At 39.8% G+C, this 16,830-nt stretch overlaps 1 protein-coding gene across 4 annotated transcripts in view; it reads left to right on the forward strand.

Moving 5' to 3' along the window:
- The window catches only part of MID1 (midline 1), a 309,332-nt gene that overhangs the window by 282,521 nt on the left and 9,981 nt on the right, over nt 1–16,830 (forward strand). For all 4 annotated transcript variants that reach the window (XM_039874053.1, XM_039874071.1, XM_039874048.1 and 1 more), the window contains exons 6-8: nt 1,375–1,502; nt 6,232–6,375; nt 16,180–16,341. In XM_039874053.1, coding sequence (XP_039729987.1) covers nt 1,375–1,502; nt 6,232–6,375; nt 16,180–16,341 — 434 coding nt within the window. The remainder of the gene's footprint in view (nt 1–1,374; nt 1,503–6,231; nt 6,376–16,179; nt 16,342–16,830) is intronic.

Below are 16,830 nucleotides of genomic sequence, written 5' to 3' on the forward strand. Positions count from 1 at the left end.
GACAAAGACGTGCCATCAAAAGTTAACCGCTTGTTTCAGAACAAGCTCCTTCCTGGACATCATGAAACAGAATTAATTGGGGTTTCACTTTAAAATTTTTATTTGAAGTGTTCAAATGGCACGGTAGCCATTTCTTTGAACTTCTATGCATTGGTGCAAATATTTTGGACTCTTCAGTACATGGCACACTTTAAGAGGTTAGTAAATATTTGTTGAGATATATCTCTTGGGGTAACCAGGTTGACATTTTTCTAGATCCAATGTAAGAATATAGACCTGGAATAATTCTCCTGGCTGCTACCAGCTAGCTTTGTGGCCTTGTACACATGAGCATCAATGCCCTTAATTAGAAAATGAGTAACTAGATTTAGAGCTAAATTATCTCAGATAATGTTTCTTTGCTCAAAAATTCCCAGCACCCTACACACAGTAGGTCCTTGGTGGTGTTTACCGAACTTAACGAAATACCGAAGTCCACAAGATGATAAGTCTGCATAGTTCGATATGCTCAGAAGTGGTTTGCATCATGCCACAATTTTCTTGTTTTTAAGAGAACACTTGCATTTTTTAATGACTTCAAATGTTCCGCTATTAATAACTGAACTTTCCAAATCAACTTGAGGGTCCATAGCAGGAGATTGGTACTTAACAGTACCTTGCTCTATGGTTTATAAATGAAAGCTCTTAACTAGCGATCCTAAATGAAGAGGAGAAACAGTACATCCATTGGGGGAATTTGTGAGAAAGCTCATGAATATTTTCCATGGCATCTGCTGGGAATATGGTAAAAGAAAATGAATACAAGGAGAATGAGAACGAGCCAGACAAAATTTCTTTTTTAATGTTTATTTTAGAAAGAGGCTAGTAATTGATTAAACTAATCCAATATCTGGAAACATTCTTTTTTAATCTTCACTTTGCCTTTTATGCAGTTTGAGATTTTGGAGACTCCTCTTTGAAGTGGAGCAGGGTCGAGTCTGAAAGGAACAAACAGTTTCCCAGACAGATGTGTGAAGAAATGCCTGGAGCTATGTGCCTCTCGCTGGGGTTAGATGTGATGGGGCCAGGCTGTTAAATACACAGCAACATGAAATATGAATATTCTTTTGCCTCCGTGGGGAATTTTTTTCCGATAGTAAAAGGGCAGGGGGAAGCCATTCTGCTGTTTTTCCAATTCCTTTGCCTTTTCTTTGAGCTTGAATTCATTTGCATCGTGTTGTTGTGTTGTGCCACTCCGAGATTCTTTTAAAGCTTGTGAGTAAAAACCGCACTCTTTTTTTTTATGATATTTCTTTTTTTTTTTTTTCATTCCTATGCAGGTATGGTAACAGCCATCTTGACGTTTCTAAAAAGTTGTTTTGTTTAAAATTACAGAGTCTCCATGGCAACTGCTTCATCCCAGGTCCTAATTCCTGAAATCAACCTCAATGACACATTTGACACCTTTGCCTTAGATTTTTCCCGAGAGAAGAAATTGCTAGAATGTCTGGATTACCTTACAGGTATTGTCTTTTGTGTTTTCTTTGACATTGTATATAGTCAGTGACACAAATACTTTGCCGCCAGATCAATTCCCTAAACACCAGAGATGTAGACTTCTGATTTAGGAATGGGGTCTAATATTCCTGCAAACATTTTCTGGCACTCTTTTTCAACCAAAGCAACACAGTCCAAGACTGAATCGAGGGCACACACACACACAAAAAGAGAATCTCTCATTAAAAGCATACTTACTACTATTTCCCTTATTCTCAGAGTGTGCGTAACTCAAAGGATAGCTCTGTTGGCCATCAAAGAGATACATAGGGTAGCATTGCTGTTTTTCATTTCATGTCAGCAAGGCATCTGACTCTCAATAGCGCCTTGGCAGAATAAAAAATGGCAGCTAACTGATTGGCTATCTATCCTGCTCTAGCTCTTTGTATTTGTGACTTTGTTTAATCTTCACAACATCAAACTGAGGTCAAGTGTTATAGTCTTCATTTTGCAAATGATGAAGGCCATCCGTCTTGCTAGAGGTAAGATAGCTAGGGAGGGTCAGAAGCAGGATTTGGCTTGAGTCCGTACAGACTCCAAAGACCTCTGCCTTTTCTAGTAAAAGACTGAGTTTCGTCTTGGCAAAGGTCACTATGGCAAACATCCTAAAAATCGCATTTGAATTCCTGGTGCCATGTTTCAATCCTGTGCTTTCTTATAGGCTTTTTGTGCGGGGGCGGGGGGGAGTCAAGCTTGAAAAACAAAAGCAACAACAGTAAAATAAAACCTCAGGCTACTCCTATTTCTAACCATGCTTCCAAGTTTTTCTTTGCTGTTAACCTCTAAAGTGGGAACTAAAAACATTAGCTGGTAGCATGTGGACTGTTTAGACGACCTTATTTGTGTTAGCCAAAGCCACTGGCGCTTATGACTTCAGGAAAGCTCCATATATACAGTAAAACCAGATGTGCACTGAACTTAGGACATGTAGCCCTCAAGAGACCACATCCCTTACTGCACACGGCATCAGCTTCTCAACTTTAATTCTATGTGCATGTTTGTGGGAGAGTGGGAGCATGGTGTGATGTTTGTTTTTACAGCCTGTGGATAGAAAGCAAGGAGTTCTACATTCAGGGAGCATTGTACCCAGAAGATCAGTGTTTTTCATTGCAAGGCCCCAAGGTGCTGTTTTTAGCCTTTGTGCATTTACAAGGGAGGCAAACAAGTCATCCCACAAACTTCCTATCTTATGTCATTCTTCTTTCGAACCATACCATTCCTATTAAAGAAGAAAGAAATCAACTCACAAAGCATTTGTCATAAAGAACCAAACTTAGTTTCAAATATTCGTGAATTTACTGCCCTCCTTTTTTAAGCTTTTAACTCTGAGATTTATCTAAACTAACACTATCCACTAGCACTTTCTACGACAATAGAAACATTGCATATCTGTACTATCCAATATGGTAGCTGCTAGCCACATGCAGCTATGGAAAACTTGAAATGTGGCTAGTGAGTTTTTATTTAACCTCAATTAAATGTAATTGAAATTTAAAGGGCCACATGTAGTTTGTGGCTACTGTATTAGACAGTGCAGGTCTAGGGGTTTCTCTGGCCGAGCTGATTTTTGTGATGGCATCCTGTTTCAAAAAAAAAAAAATCTCCTTTTTTCTTATATCATTTGGGAATGAGCATAGTTGCAACAAAAGAAAATCCAATTAGCAGTGACGAACCCATCAAGGAATATTCATTATCATGAAACAGGAGAACAGAAGCATGTGAACCAGGATCGGGCAGCCGTTCAGTGATGACCTCAGACCCCAGACTCTTTCTCTTTTTCTGCTCTGCCATGTTCATTGTGTTGCCTTTTGGACACATGATCACAATGTGGCTATGCCACTTCCAAACATTATATTCAAGCTATAGACAAAAAGAGAGGGGCAGAGGGGGAGATAATGACAGAAAACGCTGTCAGCCAAGTTGGTCTTTGTTTATCTGGAAGAGAAAAGGCTTACTCCGAAGACCCATCCAGCAAACTTTCGCTTGTGTCTTGTGGGCCGGATCCATGTCACGAAGTCATGCCCAAGTGCAAAAAAAGTCTGAAAAAAATGTTTGGCCGGGCACTTGGCCATTCTGCATAAAATTGGTATCTCATTGACAGGAATATGTCCTCCCCATTTCCCAATAATTATTTAATGCTATCTCAGTGCTGCACACCTACTCTAATCGCTCTTGGAATGCCAAAGTACTGATTAAAAGGGAGATTGTGAAAGTAGTTTGCACTGACTAGTAATGTGAGCACCATATATCATTCCGATGGCTGTTTATGCCAGACTAAAGCCCATATGGGGTACCTGCTATTATGCCTTCTTAGCCGTTAACCTCAAATACAAATTTGGCCCATTTGTAGACATAACATTGATCCCGACCATAACATGGGATGCTTGGCTGATATTGCCAAGTCCAAATAGTTTATCAGACATTTGTAAGCAGGAAATGAAGTGTTCGTGGAGTATTAGACCACCATTTCTTGCGTCTTATTTATGATAGAGGCAAGAAAATAACAGCCCTGGTACTCATTCCATGAATATTGAAATTGGCAGCATGCTGCTGTTCTCATTTACAGTAAATCATGTATTGACGTTTTGGGACAAACCCACTGGGTTTATGATCGAAACAGTGTTAGCCTGCTTGGTTGTGAAAACAAGTATTTTCCCCTTCTGACATGCCTCTAAGTGGTATGTCAAGTTAATAACCCAGAGAGGTGACATTTCCTCCACGATTGCAGCTACTGCCATGTATCTCACAGCTGCTTACCTATTTTGAACATGTTTTCTTTATATTTAATCATATATTGCAGTGCAGAAAGAACAAAATCTTTCCACAATCTAAATAGCTTAATGAACTATTTAGATTATGGGAGAATAAGTATTTCTCCACCGATCCATGCAGGATGACCCCACACTAACAGAGACCACATGGATAAAAAGCATGTTTTACGATGCAGCTGGGCCTCCCCCACAGAATGCATCTCCTGATTGGTGTCATTGATTCATCCACATCCAAGTCACAGCATATGACACTGAATCTTACATGTGGCTACTTCAGGAGACAGATGTATAAACACATATTCCAGAAAGAACACTCTAAGGGCTCTTTAGAGCCCTTCTGTCATAATACACAACTTAACACAGCACCTGCCACGTGTAGGTATTCAATAACCAATAGGCAAAGCGAGACTAAGTGACTTTATACAGCAGACATAAAAGTTCCTTACTTTGTATGATACGTGTCCTGAATATGTCTTTAGGTGGCAAAGTGAAGAATACTAAAATAATCAAAGTTTTAAGTTTACCATTTTCATAAACTTTCTCCCCTCTTTGGATGTGTTTAGGACTCAGGAATTCTATAGTAGTGTAAGCAAAAGGTGGCCACTAACCTATAGAATGCAGGTATGTTTCTCCTTTCAAAGTTAGGTTCTGGTGTAAAGAGAGTTGAAATAAAGGCCTAGATTGATTCTCTAAACCAGGGGTCAGCAAACTTTGACTGTAAAGGGCCAAATGGTAAATATTTGGGGCTGTGCAGGACATACGGTCACAACTACTCAACTCTGCTGTTGCACAAAAGCAGCCGTAGTCAATATATAAATGAATGAGCCTGGCTGTGTTCCAATAAAACTTTATTTACAAAAACAGGCAGTGGGCCAGTTTTGGCCCATAGCCATAGTTTGCCAAGCCCTGTCTGAAACATTATTGCTAGTGCAAAGCACTCACTGTCTAGCCTTTTTCTTGCTCACAAACTCTTCTCATAAAACCAGTTACTGAAATCAGTCCAGTAGAAGTCAATTTAAAATCGTTATTTTGGTAGGATGTAGACTTCTCTGCTCCAGAATGTGTTCAAGACATAAAACAGCAGCCTTCTCCAGCGATGAAGTTAACCAAATGCCAAGGAATCATGTTTTTCTTGGGGAAGGAAAATGTACTGTTTAGATATGATGGATTGCTAATCATGTTCTTATTTGAAATATCACCGATAAATTGAAAAATGAGAAGAAAATAGGGCCACACTAATAATTTTTTAATAAGGCATCAAAACATCTAATGAAAGATTTTCAAACAGTTATTTGGCTGATATGTTATGGGATAAAAAACTTTGGTACTTTTCCAATTGGGTGCAATTTTAAATATAAAAATATGTGGCATCATGTAGCTCAGAAGTTGGCAAACTTTGGCTCACAGACCAAATCTAGCCCTCACTTGTTTTTGTAAATAAGGTTTTACTGGAACCTGGCCATGTCCATTTGAGTACAAATTGTCTTTGGCTTCTTTCATGATGCAAAGGCAGAGTTAAGTTGTTGCAACAGAGTCCGCAAAGCCTAAAATATTTACCATCTAGCCCTTTACCAAAAAAGTTTGCCTTGCCTGCAATGTGGATGAAATTACAAAAGTTTATCTGGTTTACTTTTTGTTAACATGTTTTCTTCACGGAGGAGAGAATCTTATTTGTTTAACCTCCTAAACATGCTTTTAGGATAAAGAGAGGTAAGTCCATACTGCAGGCCGAAGTCACACTACCGAATAAAAATCCCAGTAATAGCAAGCCAACCAAATGTTCCTTAGGTGGGGGTTACCATCTCAATGATAGTAGACCTCATGGATCTGTTTAGAAAGGCCTGCTTCGACGGTCCAGCACTCCTCGGAAATGTATCCCAGAGGTGTCTGCGTCTTCATTAATGAACATTCTTGATGCCCACAGCTCCCAACCCTCCCACAATTAGAGAAGAGCTCTGCACAGCTTCCTATGACACCATCACTGTTCATTGGACCTCCGATGACGAATTCAGTGTGGTGTCCTATGAGCTCCAGTATACCATATTCACCGGACAAGCCAATGTTGTTAGTGAGTATTGCATGCCTTATCGATTTCTCTATCTGGTGACTGTTTTCAGATAGATTGCTTTTCTGAATTTAAACATCAAGGGAAGACAAGGGAGGAAAGAATGCATAATATTTATTGACTTGTCTTTCCTAACCAAGAACATGATAGTACTCACTTGTACTATACTAGTAAAAATAACTGGCCAAATCATGATGAAAATGAATGATCTCTAGCAAACTACATAGATGAATCTTACAAACATATTGTTAATGGAAAAAAAGCAAGAAACAAAAAAAAAATATGCAGTCCATTTATACACGCATAACTTGAAGGTAAAAATAAACTTTCATTTAGAGATGTATACATAGGTTTAAGAACTATAAGTAAAATTCAGGATGATGGCTACTTCTGAGATGGGAGGGGCGTGGCAATACTGGGGAAGAAATATGGGGGTCCGTGGGGTTAACACTTTTTGGGTGGGATGTACATGGTTTAGTCATCATATCATCCATTGAATTTTATGTATTTTTCTGAGTGGTATTTCACAATTTAAAAAAAAGGAGTTAATAAAATGAATAGCCAAAGAACACCAAATACCTTGTCCCATTTAGAGGAGAGCAGGGCAGTCATTTGCGATGTTAGTAATTGCCCTCCACCTGGGAAGAATTTCAGGCCTTATTTGAAAGAGAGAATCCCCTCTGTCCTGGAACTCATGGGCTATTTAGTATCTGGGATGATTTGATGGTCTCGAGCAACAGCAGTAGCTGGCCAGATTGATGATAACAGAGGAAGCACTCCTCCCCACCCACGGAGTTATTTCAGTTGAGTTGAGTAAATGGCAAAGGACCAGATGAAATGGCTTGTCAAGGGAGCAAGTTTGAAACGTGTTTAGCAAATAAATAGAATATGTCAAAGTAGAACGGAATAGCAGTCACTTCTCAACAAAGAAACGTTTTAAATAAATCCATATTAACTTCATGTGCTCTTACTGTATCTCTTAACTACACTGTTCTTTCCTGGCACAAGTAACTCTGAGGCACTCAATACTTAAAACAGAGGTATCGTTTAGGATTCATTTAAAAGAGAGATGCAGAAAGACACGCTTCTAAGTGACTAAAGCATAAATGACCCATACCAACGAATGGTTTCCACTGCCTTTCTTATATTTCCCTTTCCCAACTTGTCCTCCTCAACCCTCTGCCCTTCTACTCCCTAATTGGCCTGCCCGGAAAGCTTTTATTAAAATCTTACATTTTCTAAGAATGTATAATTTTGGAGTGAAAAGGGGAGATCATGAAACACTGAAAAGAGCTTTGGCAAGCTATTTGAGTAGGTAGGAAATATGGAGAGGGCAGAGATGGTGGGTCAACAAAAAGTTCTTGGGAGCAGTGATGGTTAAAGTAAGTCTTGAAAGAAAGTGGGTAAATACCAGCAAGTTAAGGGGATATCAGACAGCTACGTCATCATAAGCAAACCTAGAGAGACATAAAATGGTAGGGCATATTGGGAGATCTCATCTAATTAATCCTGACTAGAGAGACGAATGAAGACAGTGAGAAATGAACATAGAGAAATACAAGCGGGGTCAAACCCCTACAGGTCTGATTCAAGAAAGTGCATGTTCTTACTCATCATTCGTTTAATCCTAACCCACAGATGAGCAAGGGCTATCCAGGCCACACCATGTTTGGATTTTTACCCTATGGACTTAGGAGTCGTGCATAGCAGTAGTGTGATCAGATGTACAATTAGAAGCTGACTCAGGCAGCACTGTGGAGGATGGAGTGGAACAGAGCAAGACTAGAAGCAGAGACATGAATTAGGGGATTCATAGGAATTCACGGAGGCAGAGATAGCCAGGACCTGCAAATAAATGGCACTAGTGATGGAGAAGGAAAGGAGAAGATAATTTCAGAAAGACTTGTAGCTCCAGTCCATATTCCCAGGAAACATCATTACTGTCCTGAAACATCATTACATTACTGAAATGCTTTTGGGAGCAAGTCTGAGAAGCACTGGTTTTGCAGTGGTTAGGCATCATTTTGCTGTCCTTCCTGGATTTTGGATTCTTCTGGTATTATTCCTCTTTCCCAGTTCTACATGCCCTGCTATAAATCATGGAGAAATACTAACTGTCTAAAATCTTCCATTTCAGTAAGTAATGCACAAACGCTATATAACAATATATGAAATGCATATACAGTGAAAATTGGATGTTTTTCACTCTACCAGCCACCACGGTTCCAGAGTTATGCACTATACCAGATACATTTCTCATTCATCTTTCCTGAGATAGTCTGTTTATAGACTACGATATACATACACTCACACATACACACACACAGACATATTTTTAGGAACACGAAAGTAGCGTGCTATACACAGTTGTTCACATTGCTTTTTTTCACTAAATATTATACTGATAGACCATTCTATTCCAGCACAAATAAAGAACTGCTTCACTTCTTTTTGAGGCAGCATAGTACCCTAATTTATTTATCACATATTCTATTGATGTATATTTACTTTGTTTCCAATCTTTTGCCCTTATAAGCAATACCTCAGTGAATATCCTTGAATATCTCTCCTTTCATATAATACATAGGGAATTATATCTGCAAATCGATCTCTTGAGATGGAATTGTCTGAACAAAGATTATTTGCACTTTAATTTTGGTTGACATTGCCAAATTGCCCTTCAGAGAGGTGACATATGATTTTTTAAAACTTATGTTTCCAGCTGTATGAGCTTATTCTATTTTATAGATCTAGGATACATATACCATAAACTTAACATGAAATTAAAGTATAGTAAGATTTTCAACCTTCAATTATGCTTCACCACGAACCTGAAATACAAATTACTCGATAATCACTAATATCATATTAAATAGTCACTCCTTCATTTAAAATTCTCAGTCGGAGGCAATTTTTCCTCTGGGGAACATTTGACAATGTCTTGAGATATTTCTGGGTCTCAAAACCTGGGGGAGCTACTAGTATCTAGTTCGTAGAGACTAGGGATGATAGGAAATATCCCACAAAGCACAAGAACATCACCCACACACAAGACAAAGAATTATCTGGCCCAAAATGTCAGTAGTGCTGAGGTGGAGAAACCCTGATTTAAAGCAAGGTGAACAAATAGCATTTACATAATTGCATTCTAAATACTTAGAATGTAATTGAACACACTAACCCACATACTATTAATACTGTACAGCATAGAAGGGAAAACAGCAAAAAGAAGCAACTGTAATTAATTTCTTTTTGCCCCACTTAAAGAATTATTTACTCAGTGTTATGGTATGGACATTACTACCACACTGGGTAATCTGAACCAGAGATTGTATCAAACATTCATTTGAAAAAGATGGAATTCAAAAGATGATCAGAAATTCCAAGGCAATCAGAGAAAATTGGAGTACAAAGGTTTGAGAAGAGCAGGTAGAAAATGGAGAGATGATTCCTTGCAGAAAGTGAATTGGGATCAACAAACATTGTGTCAGACTCAAAACACAGAAGGTTCTCTGAAAACACACAGAGTATTGAAAGAAGCAACATCTGTTGCTGAGTGAATAATGTAACTAGAAAAAGAAACATTTGGAGTCACTTTATAGCTAAAGGATGCTTCTTGGCCCGCTTGAGGAATGTTATATTTGTCTGAAATTATTTTTGCTTGATCTAGGAAAAATTATATCAGCTTTCTATTGCCATGTAAAAATGTTTCCAAAACTTAGCAGCTTAAAACAATACCCATTTATTATTTCACAGTTTCCATAGGTCAGGATTCTGGGCACAGTTTAACTGGGTCCTCTTCTTAGGATCCATAAGGCTGAAGGCAATGTGTCGACTGGGCCGCATTCACATATGGAGGTCCAATTAAGGAAGAGTCCATTTCCTAGCTCCCTCAGGTTGTTGTCAGAATTAATTCCATTATAGTTGTAGAATTCACGGATGCTTGTTTCTTTAAAGCCAGAAAGGAGAAAGAGAGAGAGAGGGACAGAGACAGAGACAGAGACAGACAGAGAGACAGAGAGACAGAGACTTTGCTACTTCCAGTATTTCACCTCTAGAGCCTCCTTTAAAGGAATCGCCTGATTAAGTCATACCCACCCAGAATATTCCTTTTGATTAACTCAAAGTCAGCTGAATAGGGATCTTAGTTACACCTGCAAACTCCCTTCACCTTTGCCATATAATGTAATATCACAGAATGGTAAAGGTGATAAGACCTTTGTCTTTTGCCATATTCCGTTCATTAGAAGCAGGTCACAGGTCCTGTCTACACTCAAGGAGAGAGGATTACACTAAGTTATGAATAGTATGGAGTTGAAATCACAGGGGCCACCCAAGTGTGCGTCCACCACATATGGTTATATCTCTCCTGAAATTTCTTGAGTCAAATTATCATGGCATTTGGACCTGGACTGATGGGCCTTGTATCAGTTGACTTTTGCTAAACAACTACAGAACCTAAGTAGTAGAGAACAATAAACGTTTATGGCTTGTGCATCTGGAACCAGCTGGGGTTCAGCTGGGGGTTCCTGCAGATCTTGGTTAGGCTCCCCCAAACGTCAGGCTGATACTTGGGGCCACCCAACTGCTGTATAGCTCTCTCCTGCAATAGCTCAAGCATCATGTTTACATGTTAGCTGACATGCTATTGGCCAAGCAACCCCTGTGGGTAAGCCCAGAGTCAGAACGAGAGAGCCTACAAGGTTACATGGCAGAGGGAGTGGATACAGGGAGGAGTAAGGAAGTGGAGCCAGAAGGCCATCTACTCTAGAACCCTAACTCAATACCAGTTCTTCACTCCATCCCCAAAACTAAAGGAAGGTATCTGTTGCTTAAAACTTAGAGTTTCTCAGGTGGCTAAATGTAACTAACTTGATTTCCATGCTGTTGGCATGGAAAATAATACCAAAACAAGATGCATAAATGGAATAAATGAGAAAAGGCCGTGCCTACAGCAATCCAACAATAGCAACACCCCTGAGCATCATGAACTCAGAGCTTTATACTGGGTCATTCCAGAGAAGGTATTTTGTTCTCAGAAAACAGTTGCTGCAAGAAAAATAAGTGCAAAAGGCTTCATAAAGATTATGGATCTGCTTTATTGAATGCACGGATACCAGAAAGGCTGTTCTCTCAGGACAGATAGAAAGCAGTGAAACTTCAGGTGCTCATCTAACTGGGGTGCTCTCGTCAGCTTGCTAGTACCGGGATTTGTTCATTTCTTTAATGTCCATCAAACCAATGTAATAATGACCTGATGCCTACAGGATCAAATTACAACAAAGAATGTAGAGGAAAAGGTTAACTGAAACGCAAGCATTTTCCAAGTATTTTTTTTCTGAAATATCATACGAATTTGTAGCCACTGAGAGAGACCTGAATTTGAATCCGAACTTTGGACCTCACTAGCTCTATAATTTGGGGCGAATTATCTAACATCGTCTGAATCTGTATTCTCATCTGTAAGAAGAGGTAATGTTTTAACCTCACATGGTTAAGGCCTTAGCTCTGTGATCGCCACAGTGGTAGAACATAGATATTCAAAGTTACTACTCCTACAAAAATATAGACTGTACTCACCCATCGTTGCATTTTTTAAAGGCTGATATTTTTTTGTCATAAAGGTCAATCATGTAATTTGCCAGGGTTATCTACATAGCATTTTACACAATCTTCATGACAAAGGCTTCCTTGAATGTTGTTTGTCCATCTTTCCTACCATTTGGAGGAATATCCTTTGCAGATCTTATATTGAATGACAAGATGTAGTGGTAAAATTCTACTGCAAATTAGAAGATATAATGCTCAAAAATGGGCTCAGTCCTTATGCCACTAGGAAATCTACTGTCTCTAGTTCATGATTCCTTCACTTGTCATAATAAATTCTAGTTAATTGCCCTCAACTGACTTTAGTGAAGGAGAATTACATAATATCTACGGAGCTTTGCAATCTTGTAAAAAGGTTCCCACTAATCAAATTCATACATTCATATGCAAAATTAATGACATTACAAATTTGTTATTTTCCATTTTTATTAATAGACTCATGATTACAGATGTTAATGAATTTCTCATTAACAAATAGATGTGTATTTAATTGTACAGCGCTTTCTCTTTTTTTCCAAAACTCCTTTTAATGCGTCATTTAAAATCTGAAATTGGGGACTTTTCCCAGCAGCCTATTTTTATTAGTAGTAAAAGTCAAAAGATTTCATTTCTTCAAGCCTTCATGGCAAAGAAGTTATCTGTATTTAATTTATTTTAGTCATTCTGAAAACATTCGTGAAAGGTATTAAACATATACTTTTTATAGAGAAGAAGGAAAAGAATGTTCACTGCTGATCTCTGCAATCTGTTAGACAAAGGATGTTAGAAGCTGGTGTGCAGCCTCTCAGAAGGGTGTCCATGTTGCATAATGTTTCATACATCATGTTTTACAGCAAGATGGCAGTTGTTATACAAGGCTGTAATCCCAAATGTAATTAGGATCTTGTAATCCTAATGGCTTTATGTAGGGAAGTGCTTCTGACCCATCGTGAATGAGAAAAAAACTATACAAAATTAAAAACCTCAATTAAGTTTCATTATGGACTAATTATCTTCCAAATTCCATTGTTGTTTTAATACTTTGAGCTGGATTAGGAGAAGGTGAATGTTGGACTACCCTAAAAGATGATTGAAAATGAATTTGGAGAAAAGTGAAGTTTCAGTCAAGATAGTTAGTGGGTGTTTCATAAAGAGATGAATAAAACCTGGTCAATAGTCCTGACACAGTGGGATATCGAGGCAGAAAAGTCTGTACTTGGCGCCATATGCAAGAAGTTAAGTGGTGCTGGCGTAAGACCAACACTAGCAACGCAATAATGGTGTACTCCAAGGCACCCCACTTGCTCCAGCCCCCAAAAGAAAATGGTCAATGTCGCTTTCTTGGCATTTTTAATCAACTTCTCAATTATTATCCTGGCAATAGTAATAATATAAAGTTAAGCCTAAATAGTAATTGTTATTAGTATTCATGAAGATAGATTGTCCCAGTATAAAGCTTTCCGATGAAATTATACTACTTCATAAACATTTTGTTCTTTTAATATTCAAGGAAAAAATTAGCGACCTCTTCAAAATAATCAGGATAGTCAGGGTCCCTTTTTGGTTTGGAAAAAGTTCCTGTGACATTAAGTGTTTTTTGTTGGGTTAAGACCGGATTGTAGGCCAAGTGGTAGTTTGCAGCAAGTCCAGACATCTGCTTTATGATGTTGCTGAAAGCATTCCCCACCATATTAAACCTAGCTTTCGGATTGTACAGTGATGTAAAGTTAATTGAAACATTTTTTACATTTGCTTTCTTTGACCATAATAGTCATTTTACTGTGACATACGCAATTCAACAGGAACAGTGTAAACACAGTGACATTGATAGGATTCTCATTGATTCTACTGAATGCTGCTCTTGTTTTCATTCATGCCTGACTGCTGTTGACAAAGGTCTAGGAATATGAATGGATTATCCTAGGCACTAGAAAAGCTCGTTGTTTCTGTTTTATTATTGTAATATGATTAAATATCTAAAAGGAGTTACAGGATTCTTGGGGCTCAGCGTTCAAAATGACCCTTTCTTTGGTTTGCATCAAAATCTGCCTTTTGGCTGTCACACTATCTAGAAGCATTGAGTTTATCACAGCTACGTTCAAGGAGAAGGTAAAGTGAGAAATTATCAAAAGCGAAACGTAGTAGGGAGAGTCCCATGTTACTAAACTATTTGTGAATGTTTTCCTCGGTCTCACACAGGTGAGAGTTTGTAGGAAAACATAGAGCTGGAGAAATTGGGGGTCGGGGGGTGGATGGTGCCTTAGTTACTGTACTATATCTCCAGACATGAACACACACAATTTTTTCTGTGAGTCTCACATTATTTCCTTGCTTTGGGCTGGCTTTGTCAAATCTGGCAGTCCTCCTGGGTGAAAATGTTCCCAGGTGGAAACGTAAATAGATGATAGAAAATTCACGAAGCCAAATGTATACAGATATATTTTAAAGACTCACAGAAGTGTGTCTGAAAATGCTGTGCATTCAAGATACAAATCATAAGAGGTCAATTTTCACAATTCACAAAATACTTTTTAAGTTCTCAACCGTGAGACCGCTATCAATAATATTTAACTCAAAAGTTGGACAAAGTATTTAGTAGGTTTCAAAGAGAGACTTCATGGGGTATGAATGCCTTGAAATTCTATGCAAATAAATTTCTGTGGGTTGGTATGGATATGTATATGTGAACTTCTTTCTACAGAAATGTTTTATTAGATTCTCAAAGAGGTGAGGCCAAAGAAAGAATAAGGGACTGCTTCTTGAGAGTATGGTAAGGTATAAGTTGCCTCAAGATCAAAAGAACTAACCCTTTGACTTGCAAATCCACTGAAAGGGAAGGAAGAGGAAGTGAGTTTACAGGCCCTCCGGAAGTGGAGGGTCCGGCCTCTACCAAGAACCGGGGAAGGAAATTCACCGGAGTCAGGAAACTTCATGACAGCCCAGTCACCAGGGAGCCGGGAAGAAGTTCTATCAGAGTAGAGATTGATGGGTGGGGAGGGGAGAGAGGAGAGTTGGACCCCATACCAGAGAGATGTTTTCAGCATCAGCCAGCTGCAAAACAAGACGGGCTTCCTGCATGTTCTTCCAAGCATCATCAGTTCTCAGCCTGCTCCCCAACCCACATCCTGCAGAATGCAGCCAGACTAGCAGCCCCACTCAACTCTGAAATCAGCCACGCAAGGGATGCAGCTGGTCAAATCCCTACTGATGCTTTTCTAAGACCCACGCTGGGCCCTGAGCCGCCCATAGGTGCCACTGTCCCAGGGTTCTCCTAGGAACATGCCACTTGAATCGGTTAACTAAGGCCACACTAATGCTGGATCACAAACAACACTGATGGTCATTTTCTTAGCTCCTCTGTCAGAAGTTGACTTGGAGTCGGCCAGTCTCTGCTGGCCTTACTCCTGCATTGGCTGGACAGTAGAGCTGTTCCCTGCATCTCTTGACCTATCGGTATGAGCAAGACTATCAGGGGAATGGTCTCCCAACGGCAATGGCAGAGGCACAAGAGGGCAGCAGATGCTCTCAAGCCCTTGTAATGCCTACTCTTGCAACTTCCACATTGTCATTTTGGCCTCATTCTGTTGGCCAGAGCCAGTCACGTGGCCATCCAAAGCCATGTGATAAGGGCATATGTTCCATCTCTTTAAAGGGAGCAACTGCCAAGTCACTTAGACCTGGATCCAGGGGTGGGGTGAGGAATTAGAAGCAACGATGCAATCCACTATATCTACGTTTGTTAAGTCAACTCCTCATATATGACTAGAGTCTTTTCTCACCTTCCGTGAATCTTAGAATTGATAAGATCTAAAAATGTAATGATCACCATAATGAGAATGAGGGCGGGGGTGTAGGGGGAGGCATCGGTGGGTACCTGCTGCTTTCTTCTCATCCCCTGCAGCACCTAATAACGTATCATGCACATAATCCAAGCTTAAGGTCCTGAACAGAGCCACCTTTCCTGCTCCTATGCATACTGAATAGAATTTGCAGGATAATAATTGTAAGTGGTTTTTCCACGCAGAGCACACAACGGGAATATATAATAATAAATACGGGTTGACCTCCTTCTGGAGGCAAGACACTGAGCATTCAAGTTTATGGACTGTGTCCCTAAGAAGTGACAAAGCACTCTACTTATGGTTGAAATAACCTAAAATGATGCCGACATTGCCCCTTGCTTGCGCCAAAGAACTGCACCTTGTCTGGTTTGCCTCGCAGGTCTGTGTAACTCGGCCGATAGCTGGATGATCGTGCCCAACATCAAACAGAACCACTACACCGTGCACGGTCTGCAGAGCGGCACCAAGTACATCTTCGTCGTCAAGGCCATCAACCAGGCGGGCAGCCGCAGCAGCGAGCCCGGGAAGTTGAAGACAAACAGTAAGTGCCGGGAGCTCAGCAGAGCTGTCATCTCTCATCTGCTCTCCTTCTAGCGACCTCTGTCCCCCTTTCTTCTCCTTTCGTCTGTCTCAGGCATCGCTGACAGCCTCAAACAAGCAAGTAGACAACCGGTGAGGAGTAGTGGATTTCGCATCAGCGATTGCTGGGTTCCAAAACTGACTCTACCCCTTAACGACTGACCGTGAGACCATGAATCTCTCTGCGCTCCAGGCTTTTCATTTTTAAAACAAAACTCCCGGAGGGGTTCTTGTGAGAGTTAGAATATGTATAGGAAGTCTGACACATAGTTGGGGCTCTGTAAATGGCAGATAATATTGTTTTCTGTAAGAGATTAGCAAATTAATAACCTTCCTCAGTTCTTTATTTTACTAGGTCTTTGGTTCTCAGTTGGGGTTGATTCTCCCCCTCCCCCCTCAGGGGACATTTAGCAGTGTCTGGAGACATTTTTGGTTGTCACAACTGAGGTGG

This window comes from Pteropus medius, unplaced genomic scaffold (assembly GCF_902729225.1).
Source record: "Pteropus medius unplaced genomic scaffold, Ma_sr-lr_union100, whole genome shotgun sequence".
Taxonomy (NCBI): Eukaryota; Metazoa; Chordata; class Mammalia; order Chiroptera; family Pteropodidae; genus Pteropus; species Pteropus medius.